This window comes from Rousettus aegyptiacus, unplaced genomic scaffold (genome assembly GCF_014176215.1).
Source record: "Rousettus aegyptiacus isolate mRouAeg1 unplaced genomic scaffold, mRouAeg1.p scaffold_m13_p_1, whole genome shotgun sequence".
NCBI lineage: Eukaryota > Metazoa > Chordata > Mammalia > Chiroptera > Pteropodidae > Rousettus > Rousettus aegyptiacus.
In genome coordinates, this window is record NW_023416284.1 from 85320523 (window position 1) to 85342919 (window position 22397).

The 22397-nt window shown below is 34.6% G+C and overlaps 1 protein-coding gene across 6 annotated transcripts in view; it reads left to right on the plus strand.

Moving 5' to 3' along the window:
* The window catches only part of GMDS (GDP-mannose 4,6-dehydratase), a 589931-nt gene that overhangs the window by 266799 nt on the left and 300735 nt on the right, over positions 1-22397 (plus strand). For all 6 annotated transcript variants that reach the window (XM_036237568.1, XM_036237561.1, XM_016124269.2 and 3 more), the window contains exon 7: positions 17533-17660. In XM_036237568.1, the coding sequence (XP_036093461.1) occupies positions 17533-17660 (128 nt within the window). The remainder of the gene's footprint in view (positions 1-17532; positions 17661-22397) is intronic.

Genomic DNA, 22397 nt, shown 5'->3' on the forward strand with positions numbered 1-22397 from the left:
AAATATTCCTTATAGGAGGCAAATATAAGGCAGGGAATTGAAAATACAAAAAATGAATATAATTTACTCTTCTATGTCGAGCACTATAATGTACTAACATACCATATATTAAGGGGAAAAAAAACATGTATACCTTTTTGTAAGAGATAAGCAGAACTTGGTAGACAAGATTATTACCACTATGTTCATTAAGATTGATGGCTATGAAAATGAAGCCACTTTTCTAGAATGGATTTCGGGGTGGGGATTGCAGGAATTGAATGATCCCCATGAGATATGCTCTAGGATCTAGACAGCACCTCCACCAGAAGGAACGACTCTTGGGGGTGGTTACTGATCACTTTGAAGCCTTACCTACTTGGTGTCTAAGGTGGCTGGCCTTCCACATGCTCCTTTCCTTCAGCTGCATGGATGAACATGCCCTGTGGCCACTTCCCCCAATGCCTCCTGAGACTATTAGCTTGATGCTATTAGCATATTCTCTTTTTTTCTTGGCTGGATTCTAAGTCTTCTAAGCCTCAAATCTTTAAGCAAAAATCATTATTGAGAAATATCAAGAGTTCTCAAATTAATAGCTTCCATTTTTAAAAAGTGTTTACTTATGGAGCTGTTAGTGATACTACTGATGGTAAGTAACATAGCGACTAACATTTAGCCCTTTCCATGTGCAGGGTACTCTGTTTTCCACTCAGTTCTTTTAATCCCTATAATAAAACTATTAAGAAGATATGGTTATATCCATTTTATAGGTGAAGAGACAGAAGTTTAGAGGGATTAAATTACCTTCCCATAGTGAGTGAAGGGTACAGGATTTGAACCCAGGCAGTTTAACTGTAGAATCCCTGAGATTATCCATTATATTATGCTGAATCCTAAAATGGCCTGTCTCTTCAGTCACACTTCATTTCCCAAAATAAGCTTTATTCTAGTCACATCAGCCTTCTTTTTTGACCCTCAGATTTTTCTTCAAGACATTTATTCCTGTTTTTGACATTTTATTGTTTCTTCTTTACGTTCCTGGTTTTTCTTTTTCAGTTTTGTTAAATCCTAAATTTAATTAGTGAAAAAATGAAATGATGAAGCAAAGTATGGAAGCAAATTTTTTCACCTGAATTTTGTTATGTAGTTAACATAGAAACTGTGACAATATATGACTAAGCTATCTTGTAACACAGTATTTTAACTTTCAAAAATTATATTTTATGGTATTTAGCTTATAGAATATCCAGGGAATACTATGTCAATAATATGGCTAGATGTTAGCTACCTTATTTTTTATAATCCTTTATACTGTTTATTTATTTTTACATGGTTGTTTAATCTGTTTTTGTGGATAGCGACAATATTTATTCTTAAACGGATTTGAAGAACATTGAGTTTTATAGCTCACAGACATTGCTTTCATGCAAAACAAATACGGGCCTTCAGAGAAATATGTGCAAATCCTAAAATTCATTGCAAAACTTCTTGAACAGAAAAGATATTTGTGTAACAGTTTATCTCCTTGCATGTTATGTTTTAGTGTCAGCATGTCTTAAAAAATCTTATCTAACATTGACTGTTAGGATTTCCAGAGAAATAGAACCAATAGGAGATTTCTATACATATATGAGGTTTATTATAAGGAATTAGCTCCTGGTTATGGGCGCTGAGAATTCTCATGACCTGATGTCAGAAAGCTGGAGTTCTCAGTGTCATTTCTGACTGAGGCTAAAGGCCTGAGAGCCAGGGGAGCTCATGTTGTAAGTCCCAGTCTGACGGCAAGAAAAGACCAGTGATCCAGCTTAATATTCAGGCAGAGAGAGAAGGAATTCTCATTTCCTCTACCTTTTTATTTTGTTTAGGCCTCCCAGGGATCAAATGAGGCCCATTCACATTAGAGAGGGCACTGTGCTTTACTCAGTCTACTGATTCAATCAAGTGCTAATCTTGCTAGAAACCCCTTTACAGATACACTCAGAAATAATGTTTAGCCAAATATCTGGGCACCCCATGGGCTAGTCAAGTTGACACATATATAATTAACCATCATACTGACCAAATTTTTTAAAATCATTACTTAAATTTCTGGAAAATTTACTTAATGCTACATTCCTGGTTCTAGTACGGACATGGTTTCTGTCACCACTCTGGTGTGCCTTAGAGATATGCTGCTACCATCCTGTGTGCTTATCAGGCTCCCTTGGCTGCTCCAGTTGAGAACCTGAAGTAGTTAAAAGAGTCTCAAGGAGGTATAGGTAATGATAGAGGAGAAAGGCTATGTAACAAATAAGAAAATCATATTTTACTTTCCCTGTTTTTTTTTCCTTTCCTGAATATTATACATATATTCCACATCAGCAGTTCAGATGGTGTATACTGACTAGCAGCCAATGCTTATTTCTAGTTCAAACTTTACTTGTAGTTAGTCTTGCCCTTGGATTCTGACTGTTCTTGAAAAATATTTCATAAACTGAAGTCCAAACCAAGTTTCAGCAACAGTTATTAAGGAGGAGATAATGTTACTGGGGTGAAAAAAAATATCATTTGTACTCATTTATTTTTAGGGTATTGCATATGTTTATTTTTTTCTGTGACAGGAAAGAATAACAGAATCTCTGTCATGGGAGTCAAGTAAGATTATAATGGAAGGAGATGCAGTTGCCTCATTTTATAGACATTTGTCTTGTCCCCATTTTCTATCAGATGAAGAATTTGAATTAAAGGCCTTTTAAAGATTTTCTTATTTTGTTTTCTTTACACCGGAATGGCAATAAGCCAATACTGTTTTTGTTTGTTTGTTTGTTTGTTTTAAGTTTCTTCAAACATGAAATTTGTATGAAATGACCCTGCTTTATTTCTTAAATATCGCTTTTGTTCTGAATCAAGATAGATGCTAAAGAAGAAACTTCATTCAAGAGATTTAATTATGAGCATTGACAAACAGAAATACAAACATTGCCATTACGTTACATCACTCTTTATAAATTCTGAAGCCCAAAAATAATGTAGAACAATAAGTCATTTTTAATATTAATAAATGATTTCTATAAAAAGGAGTTGATTTCAGAAGATGACATACATATCTCTTTATTATTCTCATGCATTTTTCATCCTTATATAAATTGAATGCATTCTCCCATGACAAAAAGTTTGGTCCTTCTGCATTATATCCTCATGTGTCCTTTTTCTCTTCCTACCCTCCACCTCTTACTATAGAAATAAAAGTAGTTTACAGAGGTCCTGACAAACATGGAGGCTATGAAGAAATTCCAACTAAAATGTCTCAGAAAAGAGACAAACTGCCAAGTATGATCAGATAAATTTTGTCATTTACTGATATATGTGATGTTATTGTTATGCTTACTGGTGGGTATATCCTTGTAAACCAGTTTAAGAGTTTAATCATTACTTAGAATCTGGAATTGTGGCCAAAGGAATGAAAGTGCTAAGTTCATTTTGTACTAAATTTACTAATGAAAAGATATCTTACCCTTTAATCTATAGAATACCCCTTTCCCATTGTCCTATCAGAAAATGTTTATTGAAAACCTATCATATTATAGGCACTATACTAGACTCTGGTGAAAGAGATGAAGATAATGCTTGGCTTTAAAATTTTCACAGCTGAGATAAGCAAATTAAAATTTACAATGGAGTGTAATGAAAGCATGTAGAATATGCAAAGAGTGATTGAGGAGCATAGAGGAACAATGAGGTGATAGCTGGGTAATGAAATGTGGATTAAAGACGAAGAGAAGAAGAAGGGACTCAGGCGTGCCACGGGACCTGCACTCACTTGGATGTGGCTGAAGAGAGCTGTGAAATGGGAAAGACAGAAGAGGAAAAGCTAGAAGGTGGCAGACAGCAGTCAGACATAAATATTGTATTGTCACCAGTAAAGAGAGATTTACATTTAGAACCTGTAAGGTTTAGAACAGATTGAAGGGAAAAGAGACTCAGGGAAAGAGGAGCATCTGATAACAATGGCAGCAATTCTAAGAAAATAGTAAGGACCTGGACCAAAAGAAATTATTCACTGAGTTGGGGCTTGTGTATCTGAGAAATTATGGTTTAGAAATGGCAAAACTTACATTAGGCTTAAGCAGAATAATTAAATAAAGGATGAATGGATGTTAGACTGTGTGAGACTGGGAAGAATGTATCTAGCATGATTTCAGGGACAACTGAAACCAGAAACTTGGATATCTTCAGGGTGCTCTCTCTTTGTTTTTTGTCTCTATTTTTCTTCCCGTCTTGGTTTTATCTTTTCATATCTCTCTCTTCTGTGACGCTGGAACTAGAGTCACTATCAGCTATAATTCCACTACCCTGAAGGAAAAAATGTTTTCTCCCTCTACTCTACTTGGAAAAGATCTGGGGATGAGCTTTAAGGTCTGCCTTGATCAGATGCCCATCCCTCAACCAATTGCTATAGTGAGGAGAATGTGGTTCTTTGGGTCAAGTTGGGTTAGGCTTATACTCTTAAATAAATCAGTGCAGTCAGAGAGGTAGAGTTGGGCTCTTGCCATTAGGATAATTCAAAGAAGGAAAGAACACAAAAATGCCCCGGGAGAATCTAAAAGTTAGGCAGCCAGCCCAATCGTAGTATACTAAAGGCTGGATTTGGGATCTGTCAAGTAGAGTTAGGACTTGAGCAGCTGACTGGATGATGTGAATGAGAAAAAAGTCAAAGGTGGTGAAGAGGCAGCTGGGTAGATGGTGAACCCATTCACCAAGCAGTGACAGCCAAAAATTCATGTCAACTGAAGTAAAAGAGACATGAATGAGGTAAATGTTTTATGCTCTGAGGTGAACAGGAGAGAGACTTGATTGGAAACTTGCATGTCACATAAAATGATTACTGGGCCGCAAGTACTGCTTGAGTTGGAGACTATAATTAGAGTAGATGTGTGACTTTTCACCCATAGCACTCAGAGGCCCCCTCATGGAAGGAGAGACAATGGTAGATACTGATTTGAGGTTTTGCAGAATCTGTGAAGTGGAACAGTTAGGGGAACAAAGGAATTAAGGGCATTAGCAACAAAATGGCTGAAATGATAGATCACGATAGCAAAAAGACTGGCATAAAGACTGCGGACCCAAGTAATCAAGAGACTGGCAGTTACCATGTGCTTGGATAACAGAGGTATTGCAGCTGTGAGGATAGGCATGATGGTCATGGAAGATAAATTGTGGAATAGAGCGTTTGTTTAAGAACTAAGGGGAGAACAGAGCCCTCAGATGGGAACATCCGCACACTTTTTACCTACATTTGTGCTCTCTCTATCCTCTCTCCTTTGCCTGTGGATGAGTTGTCTGTAGAGCCTACCATTTGTCCACTAACTCCTGTCTGTAATTATCTTCTCAAATATACGGCACCAGTGATTTTCACTTTCCCCTGGATCAATTTCTCCCTATCACTATATCTTTCCCTTTAGCCTACAAAGATGCTACTTTTTCTCCCGTCTTGAAATAAAATCCTCTTAATCTCACCTCCTTTTCTACCATATAGCAAAAGTCTTGAAGAGAGTTGTCTGTACTCCCTCATTCTCTCTTGACCCCTCTCACCCATTGGACTTTTGTCCACATTCCTCTGAAGCTCTCTGAACAGGGTTGCCTATCACCTTGATGCTGCCATAACCAGTGGTCATTTTTCCATCTGTCTTCTGTCTTCCTCCCTGACTTGCAGGCATGGTGATTAACAACCTCCCAGTCACGCACTTTCCAGACTCTCAGGATTCATGCACACTCTTGTTTTCCTTCAGCCTCACTGCTTTCTTTTCCCAGTCATCATTGCTGCTTCCTCCTCATCTGTGTGACCTCTAAACATTGTAGTGTCAGTGGATTCAGTTCTTGGACCATTTCTGTTTTCTTGTTCACTTCCCTCTCTTGGTGGTCTCAGCTGGTCTCAGGACTTGAAATACCATCTACACATCGATGTTTCCCAAATGTGTGCTTTTGCCTAGACCCTCCTTGGGAGGCCAGACTCATATATTCCCTTTGACTTTAAATGAACACTCATACTGTCTCATCATTTTAAAAATATTTCATACTTATTAGTTCAGTGTATCAATGAGAGACAACACAGTATATCTGTGGGAAAGGTTAGCACTTCTATATAAATTAGTCTAAATTTTGTGGGATTTTGCTTTGTCAGAGTTTTGTTTGACTAAGGCGGTGGCCTCAATAGTGGCAGTTTGTCTCCCCGGGTAAAATTTGGCAATGTTTGGAGACCTTTTTAGTTGTCACGACTTGGGAGGGGAATGCTATTAGCATCTAGTGGGTAAGACCCAGGGATGCTTCTAAATACTCTGCACTTCCCAGTACAATCCCTGACAAAAAGGTATTTTCTAGCCTGAAATGTCAAAACTGAGAAACTCTGAAATGAAGATTTATGAATATGAATTATCTAACTATCAGGAGAAAAGGCATTGAGTATTTGATGCAAATCCAAAGTAGTTTGAACCTTTCTCTTTAAAACACATATTTATGAATAGTTGCCAAAAGGTGGTAGCTATCCCAACAGATGCACATTTTAAATGATCCTTTTGTAAGTCTGCATGCTTGTTGGATTTTGAGTACCTGCAGTTAAATAGTGTTGCTCTTGGCAGGACTTGGTGAGCAAATGAGGTATGAGTTCTCTGATCTCCATAGTCTGCTCGGGTAGCTATGACCTTCCCAGTGTCTCTTCTTTCTACACTCTGTCCACACTAAGCCATGGCCCAGGCAGTTCTCAGTGGGGTGGCCAGAGATTACCACAGGGGGAAAATTCAGGGCCCCAAGGCAGAGGTTCATGTGGGGTTCAGGATAAATTGGAATGATTTCTGTTTTCCAAAGAATACTGTCCAAACTGTCTTTGTACTTTATCTAAATCCAAAAAACATCTTTAAATTAAAAGCTTTTGGATAAAATACTAGGCAATGGATAGAATTTTTATTAGAGAAATTGCAGTTACTTCAAATACTAGTTGCATGCTGACAGGGATAAATTTAACATATATGCTCACACACACAATTGCGTGTACATGTATACATACAAACAATAAAATTTGCCACATGTTCAGAGCTACTTTACTTCTTAGGAATTAGATACCATAATTTTAGGGTCATTTTGAAATATATGTTTGAAAAAGAAAGAATTTTGTTTAACGTGATAAACAGAAGAGTTGTCTCTAGGAGGACTTACCATATCTCCCTCAATGTTTCTTCCTTTAGTTCCACTCAGTCATCACAAGATGTCCAATGTTTCATTTTGGATTTAATAAATAAAACTTGTCAAAGTATAATACATTGTGATAAAGATTGTGATTTAAGAGATGAGCTAATTCTTTAATTTTAATAAATATGCTACTATTCATGTCTTAAATTTTAATGCTGGCAATTTAAGGCATATATTGTATAAATTCTGACAGTTCTTTTCCTTCAATTTTTGTTTTAGAAGATATTTGACTGGAAATATTATGTTGGTATGATTTATGACATTATACTGGAAAGATTAATTTAACAAGGTATATGTACATGTATGTACACGCATGTGTGCATACACACATATTCATGTAAAAATTAGACACAAGAACAAAGCCAGGAAATTAAAAATTTGGCTTTAGTTCTGTAACTGAGCTGCCTTCTGTGTGTTGGTACTAGAATGATTCCACAGCAGATCTTCATCATCTGTGCTTACAGGAAGTAAAGCCCAGTATAAAGGAGGAGAACCACAAAGACAAGATGATCTTGTGGTCCAGCATTTCATATGGAAAAGATGTGGTTTGCCTAATATATGAAAAATTATTACAAATAATTGTATAGTGGTTTTCAGTTTTCAAGTAATGCAAAGTGGTAACTTTAATAGGCCTTTAAGACTGCCCCACGTCTTTAATTAGAAGGCTCAGGTTTTGGCCTGAGATAACAGCAAAGTGGTAGAACATAATTGTATTAACTTGGGGACTGTGGAAGGGGATGAAATGTCACAGGGGTTAATATCTTCTGGCTTCTATCAGGAACAAATGCACAGTCTTTCATGAGTAAACTGTTATTCTCAGAGATGTCCTCTGGTTTCTAGAAGATTATATTAGTGAACGTGAGCCCTTAGTGTCACCAAATGTACAAGGAAACATATATTAGTCAAAGTTGGCAGAAATAACAAGAAATTAGCCCTTCAAGAACTTTAAATGTTGGAAATATCAAGTTCAGAATATAAAATTAGTAAGACATAAATTAAAAATAACAGAATATAAAAATATTCAGGCAGATTTGAAAAAGAGAATTTTATGTGTGAAAAATAATTATTGAAATAAAGAATTAAATGGATCCCTTAAATATTGACTGCTGAGGGAAATTTAGATGGATCTAAATAAGTTAGCCAGAATATCACAGAAAAGAATATAAAGATTAAAATTATAAAAGAAGAGATTGGAAGGTAAAATGAAAAGGCCTAATATTCTTTTCCAGAAGTAAATAGAAGAAAATAGAGTAAAGAATAGACAATATTTGAAGAAATGGTTGCTGAGAAATTTTCAGACCTGATATAAGAGACACAGATACAGACGTACCATGTACACAATTCAGAAAACCATGTCTAGACACATGAAATTGAAACTCCAAGGTACCAAAGACAAAAAAGAGCATATCTAAACTGACGAGAGGAAAATAAGATAACCTGCAATGCGATGACAGGCCTCACAATTATTAATAGCAACAAAAGGAAACTGAAAGACAGTGGAATAATACTTGCAGCATGCTGAGAGAAAATAATTTTCAACCTTGAATTGTATAATTAGCAAAACTACCTTTCATAAATGAGCCAGACACTTTCTCTACATTAAAGGAACTTCTAAAGAATTCATTTTCACAAAAAAGGAAATTATATTAGAAGAAAGATTCGGGAAGACATGATGAGAAAGGAAATTGGTAAATACTGGAGTATGTACAGCATTTGCAGTCCAAAGTATAAATAGATGTGTATTCGCTGAAGAAACAAAGCTATTTCTTTTAACTTGCAAAGTTTAAATAAAGAGGAAACTTATTTTATCATCTTTAAATTAATTTTTTACAGTTGGAAACTATTTCAGTATTGTGCTCATAACATATATAATTACCCTTAAGATATTAAAATAATATAACAATGCCTGATTCATGTTTTATCATATTTTTTCAAATACTCTAATCCTTAATCCTTATAGTAGGTTGAATGGTGGCCTCAAAAAGATATGTCTACATTCTACTTCCTAGAACTTGTGTATGTGAACTTATTTGGAAAAGGGGTCTTTGTAGATACACAAAGGTCTAAGTTAAGGATCTTGGATTACCGTGGTGGACTCTTAAATCCAATGACAGGTGTTCTTATGAGAAACAGAGGAGGCTGAGACATAGACACCAAGACGAGAAGGTGATATGAAGATGGAGGCAGAGTTTAGAGTGATGCCACAAACCGAGAATACTTGGAGCCATCAGACACAGAAAGAAAGAGCACTCCCCTAGAGCACCCAGAGGAGCATGGCACTGTTGAATTTTAGACTTTCAGAACTGTGAGGGAATAAATTTCAGTTGTTTTGAGTCACCCAGTTTGTAGTAATTTGTTATGACAGCCACAGGAAATTAATACAGTTCTAAAAGCTTAAATTTATACTCTTCTCAAAAAGAATTCAATTAAAACATGTAATTCACTGTGTATTATAATGTTGAAATCCATTTTTCTAGTTTTGCCATCTTCCCTTGTTTCTCTCTGAGATAGCATCTGAATATATGGGACACAGATGTGACTTTTTGGACCTTGTATCGACAAAGGGGCAATTGACATCCTCAGGTCCATGTAGTACTCTGTGAGCCTGCTGAACTCAACTGCAGAGTCGCTGGTACAATGCCTGATGGCTAAGGAGGTGGCGTTAGTCCCAGAAATGGCTCTTCCTGGTGTCTGCTGCTAATAAAATTCAGATTCAGGGCCTTCTCTTTCCAAAGGACCCTGTGGCAAGTCAGCCTCACTCCATCCCTTACTGGCATATAAATTATAGACCCCACTGCTTCATCTTACATGTGGTTCCTGGCTTAGGTGGTTTTATTTTCAAGGCTCAACTACAAGGCATCCTCCCCTTACCACCTAGGCCCACTCAGGGTCCATGGTGGGCCTGCTGGCTCTCATGCCGCTACTCATGCCTTGAGGAGAGCCTAGCATTACTGCTTAGCATGTCCTGATGCAGTTGCCTCAGTTCGGTGGCATCCTAAGGAGATCTTTCCAGATTCTCCAGCATGAAATGGCAGGAAGGCTCCTCTCAGTGATTTCTTTAATCAACTTACTTGTTATCTCATCCTAAAGAGGCTAGATTAAAACATCAAAGATTCACGTCTCCATCCTCTACTCATGTCTTTAAAATTTCTTTTCTTCTTCACTCGTTTAGAAAGGGTGGACTAGGAACCTCTCCTTCCACTCCTGTCCTTTCCCAAAGGACCTCAGGCCACATGCCTGCCCATCAGAACCTGAAGGGGCATCACTTGTGGGAGAAACTTTAGGCTGTGACCACATTAGGTTTTTGATACATTACAATTATTTACAAAATTACTTTTCCATGAAGCCTTGCTTTCGAACTTACTGTCTTCTTACAGAAACCTATTTTAAATGATAGGGATGAATAGTAACTGTTTCTTTTTGACTATTTCATATAGCTCTTCTAATCTTTCTCCAACATTGGGCTAACTATGGAGATGACCATGTAATGAGAAATGCAAAAGAAAAAAAAAGGCTTACGTTTTAAAAAAAGATTTATCACAGTAAAAATATCCAAAACAGCAAACATTTACAATAGAAGCACTTTACATTGATATAGTATTCTGCAGCCTTTGGATTGTAGTATCTCATTTGTTCCTTAGTATGGATTATAATTCTGGTTTATAGATAAGGTAACAGAAAAGTTAAAACACTTGTTTAAGATAATAGCACTAATAAAAGTAACAGAATTATCAATAAGTCCCATGATGTGTAACCCTACTTCCAGTGTTCTACATGAAAGACTTCTCTTCAGATTGTATATTAAAGCCGATGGCTGTTTTCAGGTACTAAGATGGCATTCCAGTTCTGCTCTCAGCACAGACTTCTCAGTGCCCACTCATGACCTGTGGGGAGGAGCTCCCCTTTCACCTGTTTACTTCACTTGGGAGACTCAGCTTTGAATTTATATAAGTGATGATAATATTTTATCCAGCTAACTTGGTGTTTTTTAGTGTGGCAGTTTTTGTTTGCTATATTGCTGAAACAGAAATTCTGTTCTTTTCATTCTGTCAACACTAGCAAAACACACGCTCTCAACTTTAGAACTAATATTTGGACTAAAATCCTTCTTATGAATATACATTTATGTAAGTACTACATTTTTCCTAGGTTAATACACTTATATTGAAAAAGTAACCTACAGTGATTTAAGAAATGTGCTTTCAGTGTGCGAGTCTTCATACCTGCATTTGGCTGTTGGTTATTTATTTTTTAATTTTATTAAATTTACTGGGGTGTCATTGGCAATAAAATTATATAGATGTCAAGTGTACAGTACTACAATATGTTATCTATATGTGCGTTTGCCCCCCAAATTCAAATCATCCGTGACCATGTATTTGACTCCCTTTATGCTTTTTTACCTCCCCCCACCCCCCTTTCCCTCTGGTAGCCTCCATATTGTTGTCTGTATCTATGAGTTTTTGTTTTTCTTGTTTGTTCGTCTGTTACTTTCAGTTTTATATTTCACGTATGAGTGAAATCATATGATTCCTGACTTTTTCCATCTGACTTATTTCGCATAGCATGATATTCTCAAGATCCATCCATGTCACAAATGGCAGTATTTCCTCTTTTCTTATGGCTATTATTCTATTATATGTATGGATATATTTTATATAAATCCATGTATATATCTCTCTATATATAGATATATAAATGTAGATATAGATATATATATGCTATATATAGATCTATATATATATCTCACATCTTTATCCAGTTATCTCTCAAAGGATACTTCAGTCGTTTCCATATCTTGGCCACCATGAATGATGCTGCAATGAATATAGGAGTACATATATCTTTACAAATAAATGTCTTTAATCTCAGAATTTTAAAATCAGAGAATTAAGAGACATAAAAGAACTAAGAAATCCAAGCTTTCATTGAGGCTTAATTATAGAGACCATTAACATTGTAATATAATAATTACAATAATAGCTAACATTTGTTGAGAACTTGCTAATCATATTACCTAGATTTTCTCACTTAAACATCAAACATACCCATTGGTATTGTTATTATCATTCTTTTACAAACAAGGACATGTTGCTATTAATTCCTTATATTTCTGTAGTGACATATTCTACAACACCGTTTCATCTTTGTTAGTCCACTTTGTGATTTGATGCAGTAAATATTTCTATACTTGTAGTTTACAGAGGACACTGTAATGTCACAGTTATTAAATGGTTTATGCCAAAATTAGCAGGTGGCCTTCAGTTGGTGTGTTGGACTAACTTTTCATTTCTTGTTTTTTTTTTCCTAGCTAGGGTTTTCTAGTTTAAGGCTCTTAGAAATCAAGTATGTATTTAAAATAATTATGGGAATTTCCAATATCCACATGTGTTACAATGCACAACTATACAAGGAATATAATCTGAGTGGGGATACCTCCTGCATTGTACTGTAGGTTAGGTGGGACAGGCTGAGGTAAGGCACAACTACTTGTCCTGACTGTAGGCAGTTTTTCAGCCTCTCTTTGACTCTCTTTATTCACCTGCACATTTGGGATGGTCGGACAAAGTGACCACTAAGGCCTTAGCTCTCATGTATAATGATTTTATATAGTTCTTTCCTAAAAATGAGCAGTCTTGTATGAAAAGGAATAAAAATGAAGAGAACAAATTTTTTAAAAATTATTTTAAACCTAGACTAAGAATTAACTAGTAAAACATATGGTAGCAATAATAATGTTTAAAATAAATCCGAAAATGAAATTAAGAAAACATTACATTTATAAGGAGATCAAAGAGAATAAAGTACTTGGGAACAAATTTAACAAAAGGAGTACAAAACTTACTCTCTGGAAACTACTAAACATTGCTGAAAGAAATTTTAAAAGACCTAAATAAATGGAAAGGCGTCCTGTGCTCATGGATTGAAAAGACATAATATTATTAAAATAGCAATATTTCCCATATTGATCTACAGATTCAGCATAATCCCTAGTAAAATCCTCATTGACTTTTTTGCAAAAATTAATAAGCTGATTCTAAAATTCATATGGAAATTTAAGGGACTGAGAATACCTAAAATAGTCTTAAAAATAGAAGACTCACACTTCTTGATTTTAAAACTTACATTAAGCTATAATAATCAAGAATGTGTGGTACTGTCATAAGGATGGATATACAAATCAACAGAATAGCATTAAAGTCAGAAATGAACCCATACAGTTACAGTTAATTGATTTTTAACAAAAGATGTCAAGACAATTCAAAGGCAGAAAGAATAATCTTTTCAACAGAGTTAGGGCTGCTGTATAGCCACATGCAAGTGAATGAAGGTGGATCCTTTCATCATACCATACACAAAACTTAACTTAAAATGGGAGAAAGAACTAATTGTAAAAACAAAATTAATAATTTGTTAAAAAGTATAGGAGAACTCTTTCACTACCTTGGGCTAGGCAAAACCTTTTTGGGGATGGCACCTTAAGGTCATACTACAAAAAAAAAAAAAAAGAAAGGAAAGAAAGAGAGAGAGAGAGAGAGAGAGAGAGAGAGAGAAATTGGACTTCATCAAAATTACAAAAACTTTTATGCATCAAAGATATCAAGAAAAGGAAAAGTTAACTTACGCAATGAGAGAAAATATTTTGTAACTGATAAAGAACTTGGATTCTGAATATATAAAGAATTCTTACAACTAAGTAATGAAAAGACAAGTAACACAATTTAAAAATGAACAAAGGATCTGAGTAGACATTTCTACAAAGAAGATAAACCAATAGCCAGTGGGTGCATGAAAATATAGATGCTCACTATCATTAGTCTTCAGAGAACTGCAAATCAAAATCACAATGAGATAACACTACTACCCACTAGGATAGCTATTATCAAAAAGATAAAACCACAATGAGTGTTAGGGAGGATGTGGAGAAATGAGAGCCCCAGATCACTGCTGGTTTGAATGTAAAGTGGTGCAGCCACTTTGGAAAACAGTCTGGCAGTTCCTCAATAGGTTAACCATAGAGTTGCCCTGTGACCCAGAAATTCCACCTGTAGGTATATTCCCAAGAGAAATTAAAACATAATATCCAAACAAAGACTTGTGCATGAATGTGTTTAGAGGCATTATTTACAATAGCCAAATGATGGAAACAACCCAAATGTCAATCTACTGATGAATGAATAAATAAAATGTGTCATAGCCACATAATAGAATGTTATTCAGCCATAAAGAAAGAATGAAGTACTAACTTATGTTGTAATATAGATGAACCTTGAAAATGTTGTGCTAAGTGAGAGAAGCCAGTTACAAAAGACCACATGTTATATGATAACATATGAAGTGTTCATAATAAGCAAATCTATAATGACAAAAAGTGGACTAATGATTGCCTAAGTCCAGCAGACTTGGGGAGGAAAATGAAGAATGTCTGCTAAAGGGCATAGATTTTACTTTTGGAGTGATGAAAATGTTCTAAAATTGATTATAGTGATGCCTGCACAGTTTCCGAGTATAATAAAAGCCATTGAATTATACACATTAAATGGATGAATTGTATATGAATTATATCTCAGTACAACAGTTATACATAATATTAAAAATTAAATTTAAAGAACTAGAAATTTCAAATAAATTTGACTAGGCATCCAAGATAACTTTTGGATCTAGATAAGTATGTCTCCCATACCCTTAATATGCCCTTCTATGCCCTGGTAAGGTGAGAGTCTGGGATTAATAGCCACATAGACACTGATTTGAATTCTGTTTTAGAATGGCCAATTTGCATAACTTCTCTAATCTCAGCTTCTTCATCTTCAAAATGGAGATAGTAACAATTTTTAGTTTGTGGGTTGCTCTGAAAATTAAATGCGTTTCTGTCTAAAAAGCTTAGCGCTGTGCTAAAAGCAGTGATCATCAGAGGTGTCCTGTTGTGGTCACTACAAGGTTACATTAGGGGTTTAAAGAGAAAGGCCTGCTGAAAGGCCCTTCCCTATCTTTGCATGTGTTGTTCCTCCTGTCTGGATCACTGTCCCTGTCTAACAATTTAATTATTCCCTTCATGACCTCACCAGGATACTCAATTCAGGCTTCTTCTCTGGTGAGTATTTCCTGACCACGCCCAGAAGCTGTGCTATAGACCCTGAATGTTTCTGTCCTTGCAAATGTGTCATTTCATTTCTGGCAACACTGTTGTATTTGTCTGTGTTTTCTTTTCTGTGCTACTTGAGAGTAGGGGCTGCTGCTTCACTCCTGGATCCCCCAGCTTAGAGCTTGTTGTTTTGTAAGTGTTCATTAATACTGGTTGAAAGAATTACCTAAGTAAATTATTTGAACAAAGTCACATGCTTCCATTTGACTCCTAAACATTATCTTATGGTAAATAGAATAATCTGAACTATTTTGTGCCGGGAACTTCCAGTGATGATTTTGCATCACAAGTTTATCTAGAATCCTTTGGGATGATAGTATAGTCCTGACATTAAAATAGAAAGGTAGACATCAAGAAACCTAAATTTGTTACAAGTCAATAGGAAATAAATATTGCTGGTTGGTAATAGATTGAGAAGGATTGTACCTAATAAACATATCTTCTTTTTGAAAGGCTCTTTTTTAGAAGATCAGTATTTCATAAACTGCCATAGAAAGTTGAAGGTTTTGATTTCTTAAGGTACTCTATGAACTGCTAAGAGAAACTGAAATTTTAGATTTCTATGGAAGACCCATTGTCATTTTTAATGATATGGCATTTTTAATGATAATGTTATAAATGTATATACCAATTTTGTGTAGTAAGTGAATTTAATATGTGTTTGAACTTGCACTGGGCCATATTCCTGCCAAAAATAAGAAAACCTGTTAAGAAAAATTCCCCTTATTCCTGTGCCAGTTTCTCTAGGAGCCAAAACTTGTTGTCTTAACATTCACCTTCCTGCTTTATCTGCAAAAGAACAAAGTTAAAGTTAAAGTTATTGAGAAGTGGTAAATCATGATAGTAATCTATCTAAACTATATGAAGCCATTGACTAGCTCATGTATGTGTTCTTACATTGAGAATTTGGCATTACTTGGTATTTTATGATAACCTTACCTAGATTCGGGAGCATGGATAAAATTGTCTCAGCCGTGTCTTTTAATGTCCTTTTTTGATGATCTTTTAAAAGTAGATAGAGGCTTTCATTAAAGACCAGAGAACATTAAAACAATTTCACTACTTCGATTCATGACACCTTTCATCCATTCATTTCAAAATATTTATAAAGAATTCAGGAGCCCATTCCTGTAGATAACCCTTAAATGAAATTGGAAGGTGGCATTGTAGTTAGTTTAGAGAACTTTTGATTTAGAAATGTGCCATAATTTATAATTAGATTGCTGCGCAAGTTTCTAAATAAAAGTTATAAAAAAGTTAGATCACCACTTATTGACAACCCAAATGCATTTCTTGTTTGTTTCTTTTAACTAGTTATATATCCTTGTGAACTAACTTATTCTCTTCTCCCTCTCCCCATGAGCCTCAAAATAGCTTTATTAATAGGAGCATATGATGTTTATGTTCTTAAAAAAATCAGGATGGTCTTAGATGTCTATCTTCTATTTTGGCATTTCCCTTTTTACAACCTTTTTTAATTTTCTGTTTAAAAACTGGTATTACGATAGCTTTTCTTTGGCCTAATCCCTGGGTCACATATTGCAACAACAAATTAGGAACGTTAAGACATCCCTCAAAGAAAAATGTTTGTTATGAAAGTAGAGTTGATGTGACACTTAGAATTAGAGGTTTTTTACTTGACAATTAATGATCTCTTTCTTTCTTTTTCTTTCTTTCTTTCTTTCTTTCTTTCTTTCTTTCTTTCTTTCTTTCTTTCTTGCTGAGGGAGGGAGGGAGGGAGGGAGGGAGGGAGGGAGGGAGGAGGGAGGGAGGGAGGGAGGGAGATAGAGGAGAGAGAGAGAGAGAGAGAGAGAGAGAGAGAGGTAGCGAGTAGAGATGAGAGGGAGGGAGGAGGGAGGAGGAAGGAGGAAAGGAGGGACTGTGAGGACTTGTCCTTCTTTCCTTTCTTTCCTTTCTTTCCTTTCTTTCCTTTCTTTCCTTTTCTCTTTCTTTCCTTCTTTCTCTTTCTTTCTTTCTTTCTTTCTTTCTTTCTTTCTTTCTTTCTTTCTTTCTTTCTTTCTTTCCTTTCTTTCCTTTCTTTCTTTCTTCTTTCTTTCATTATTATTTTAAAGAGGGGGAAAAAAAAGAATGAAAGGAATGACCAGAGGCTGAGGTTTGGTTTGGTTCACCAAATTGTTAGGTGTCAAATATACTCTACTGATAATACATCTTTTGTCTCTTTTTAGGAGCTAATTTTGTTACTCGAAAAATTAGCCGGTCAGTAGCTAAGATTTACCTTGGACAACTGGACTGTTTCAGTTTGGGAAATCTGGATGCCAAACGAGATTGGGGCCATGCCAAGGACTATGTAGAGGTAGGAACTAACTCATCTTCTTAAAAATACCTGTATCGGTTGGTGTTTTAAATACTAGACCTCTAGTGGAAAAGCATAACCTAGAGGTTGTCTCATGTAAAATTTTGCTAATTCAGAAAAGCACATACTGCTTTCAATTTAAGACTCCTTGGTTCAGCAGTATATATATATTATGCAGAATGTTGCTCGAATGAGGAAGCCTTTCACAATTGTTTAATTATTTAAAATGTATCTGTCAGCACAATTGTTTCTTTAATTATTTATTATGTGTCTGACAGTTTTGTATATGATGAGTGAAAAAAGTGTATGAATGGTGTTCTTCTTCACTTTCTAAAGATTTTTTCAGCTCCCCACTTTTTTTGTACCTTCTCCCTGCCCAATACACATATAACTAACTATAAAAGAATTTTGGGGTATAAAGGTACTAGTTCTGAAATCTTCAAGAAATACTACCAAATTTAAATTTGCATAATATCAGACATTCAGATTTACATTATTCTACTAAATTACTCTAAGGGTAATATTTATATGGAGCTTTTTGTTTCTGCTGCTTAAAAGTCTGGTTATTACCCTTTACACTTCTTAAATTGTGACTTGGCATGCCAATAACTCTGTCCATTAAATAAAGAGAAATAGATGGTAATGATGCTTTTGCAGAATAATGGGCATAGTTAAAAGGACATTTAAATTTTCACTATTGGGATTTATATACACATTAATGCTTTTGGTTTGAATTACATATGATATATATATATATATCATACATTTTATATATATATATATATATATATATATATATATGTTAGTAGTGTGATTTTTCTTTAAACGAATACATTTTACCATGCCGTAATTAGTATGCTTTTGAATATCTATGGTGGTTCTGTGGCCAGACATGAATGAGCATGTTAGTGACATTGTCACTTTCCCTGGAGCCTGCTTTTCCTTGTTTAGATGCTTACAGATTTCCTGTGTTCAGGAGACTATTTCTGTCCTTAATGATTCCTCTCTCTGGGAAACCGGATCTGGCTTTCTTGTTCATTGATGCGATTCAGAAAGAAAACAAACAAGTAGTTAACTTGCTAACACAGAGTTTAGCTTCAACAGTTTATAACAGTTAAATTTTTGTTATAACAATTAAAAATGTTGTGTACTTGAATACCTATAACTGATTTATATTATGGACAAAATTCTGATTTTAAATTTTAAAGAGCACATTTAAATCATTTAAATATGGTCTTCTTAGCTATAATTACAAAGAAGTATTTTATGATAGTAGTCTTTAGATATATTTTAAAAACAGTACATTAAAAATATGTATAAGGCCATAGTTTCAGAGATTATAAGAAAATGAGAGAAAGGAGATATTAGCAGGAGGAGCTGAAACTTTCTTTTGTCTAACCTATATGGCCTTACCTACTTAAAAATATGAGGTATGTTTTGTAAAAGTACATTATTTATTCAATAATATCATTTTGATATATAGACTTCTAGCTATCTGAATATACTTAGAGCTATAGAGAAGGCTATATAGGTATCCGTCTTTATCCAAACTCTTGTTCTCCAAATTCATTAACCATATAGAGCAAGTTTCATTCTATTTTACTTTATATTTTTGCACTGGGATAAAGAAAAAAGCTTGTGTTGGAGCTCAGAAATAAATTTTAATAGTGAGAGAAACACTATATCAAGATGTTAATAATGCTTATTGCTGGTGTTATTTCTTTATACTTCTATATTTTCCATACATTTGACATAAATTATGTATGTATAAACTTTTTAAATCAGGAAACAAAAGAAATGATATTTTAAAAATAGGCCAAAATTTCCTCCCAAAATGCATATGAGACTGGTAAACAAATGCATAAGTAATGAGAAATGCTCTTGTGAGTGTAGTGGATCTGGAAGAAGAACCCTGCTATCATTTTACCCCCCAAATTCCAAGTTAGCACACCGTTCCTGGGTGCAGCTCAAACCTTGGTACAAAGGGCCCTCATTTGTATTGAAAGGGCCCACATTTGTATTCATTTAAAATAAAGGTATTGTATGATCTTTAAAAAGATCTTCCCAAATGATGTCATTTTGAAGATTCCTTGACAAGATGGTGTCAGTACAGCATGCCAGAAGCCAAAATATTCACATAAGAGCGAGATTTTTTGGCCTTTTAGTAAGAATATAAAATTTCCAGATTTCATAGACACACATATACAAAATTAAGTTGTTCTCATTGACATTCTAGATCTGACTTGTTCAACAATACAAGTAGGTTTTTCATATTAAGGAATTCCCCTGGGGTTCTGGTAGTAACACATGTTGATGTAAGAATCATTTTATAGTTCTCATTCATGACTTCTGAAAGAAGTCTAAATTTCTTGATTTCTAAAAAAGTATTATTATTAAGTAAGAATTCATTGTTTTCTGTCTACATTTTAAGAAATATTACCATCTCTTGCATTTCTAAATGTATTAAAATGAGATTACTTCACAGACTTGTGACTAAAAGTAGATGTTGTCAAAATTGAAATCAAAAAGCATAAGAATAAAAAAAGGGAGAAGCGTTGTTTGTTTAAAATATATCTTCATCTTGGCACTGTAATTACAGGCCTCAGAATAAAGAAGCCTTGGCAAGCACAGATCAAAGAACTCATAATAGTATTTCATTTACATAGGTTTTAATTGTATACTCCCTCTCACTTATACACAAACATATTGTATTAGTAAATCTTTAGATTTTTTGACTTATACTTTTTTTACTTATGGATGAATTTCCATGATGAAAGTAGAGAGCATTTGACAGACAAGGTGTAGATGACCCCAGTTGTGTTAGTGATTTTGCTCTTCAGCCTTAGACAGGTTTTATATCTAAATTTACCAATCTGTGAAAAGGCTATAATAACAACCCTGTAAAAAATTAGCATTAATGTGCTGTGCATAATATGATTAGAATCTGCTCTGTCTTATAAACAGCTTGTCAACAATTTATACAAAGCCATTTCCTGTCGTTGAGTCAGGTTCATTAACATCCATGTATAGTCTTATTTCTAGATCAAAATGATTTTTAAATTATCTGAGTGGGTAAGAGGTATTTCAAATTGAAATGAAGAATATAAAAATTATATTGTTATATTCTACTTTGGAATAAGCAAGCTATATGCAGTTATATCTTTTCCAATATTTTATTATAAACAGTTTAAACATGCAGAGTTGTTGAATAACTTTAAACATGAATAGTCATATACCCACCACCTAGAGTCTATAATTAACATCTACAATTTTTGTAGCATTCTCTGAAAAAAAAAGTTAGTATTTAAATATTGCTGTAATGCTAATGGCTCAGAGCTATACTCAATTAACACAAACATGGGTTATCAAAAATTTGCATTTCTTATGTGATATAGTCAATTGACAATTCAAACTTTAAAAATATTTTCATCTTTTTAAAAAGCATCAAATATGTGGTGAGAGAAAGAAATCTAACTATGTACAGTGAACACACAGTGGAATATATATGTGCCTTATTGTTGAATTATATACCTGAAATTTACTGGATTTCATTAACAAATGTCACCTTAAAAAAAAAAAAAGGAATTCTGAGGGAAAAAAATAAATTAAAAAAATAAAGTGAATAAATAATTGTGATACCACACAACTTGTTTTCATGCCTTCCTCCTTCCATATACATCTAAGCAACTCCTTGTATTCATGAGAACATATTGGGGGCTGTATACCATATTTAAGTAAATTCAAGTAGTCAACATTGTACAAGTAGTGCCTAACAACATGCAAGAGAGAACCTCTAACTTCTCTGGGTGACATTATTCCTTTAACATACCTTCCATTGAGTACTTACCATGGTCATTGTTCTAGTTGCTACAATGACAGTCTTCTAAACTTTGTCCAAAGCCAGATAAGCCTTCAAAATGCTATACTGCACAAAGGTAAGCAAATTTCTTTATCATAGGTCCGACTTCTCAAAATTAATGATATGTGAATGTGCACTATGGCCTGCTCAGGTTAATAAAGGGTTTCTCACACTTATTTAACCATTCCACCATTTTAATAAAAAATAAATATTAATGTCTAACAGTACAGAGTTTGGAAAAAGTACCACATGTTTAAATAAAATTAATGGTAACAGTTTGGTTAAAACTAACTGCAACAAAACTGTAGCCAGAATATATTGAGAGATAAATTAATTGATCAGGACTGGGTCATAAGTATCTTTAAGGTTTTGCTACTCACGAGGTGGTCCCTTGCTCTTGGGATACACAGGTAATCAAGTGACCTCAAGACTTTTACTAGGAATTAGTAAAAAGCCATTACTGCCAACAGCTGACCATCCAGATGCTCCTGAAGAGTTCTGCTGGTTCAGAGACAGCCCAGGGGGGTGTTAAAATTGCTGGGTGAGGATGGAGATTCATCTATATTTTAATATTATATTGACAGACACATACCTCTTTTTCTTTCTTTCTTTTTCTTTTTTCGGAGAGCACAGATTAATAACACAAAACTACCTTTAGAAATAAAAATAATAACTGCCAGAAACTTTATACTAAAGACTTTATATACATTATCTTATATAGTAAGTACAACAGTCCTGAAAAGAGAGAGTATGTCCTCATTTTATGGATGAAAGAATTAAGAGTGAGAGAGTTTGGATAACATATTCACCCAAAACCATGGCCAATAGAGGTGAATGAAGCCAGAGAACTGCAGCCCTGGCCTGATACCTAAGCCATG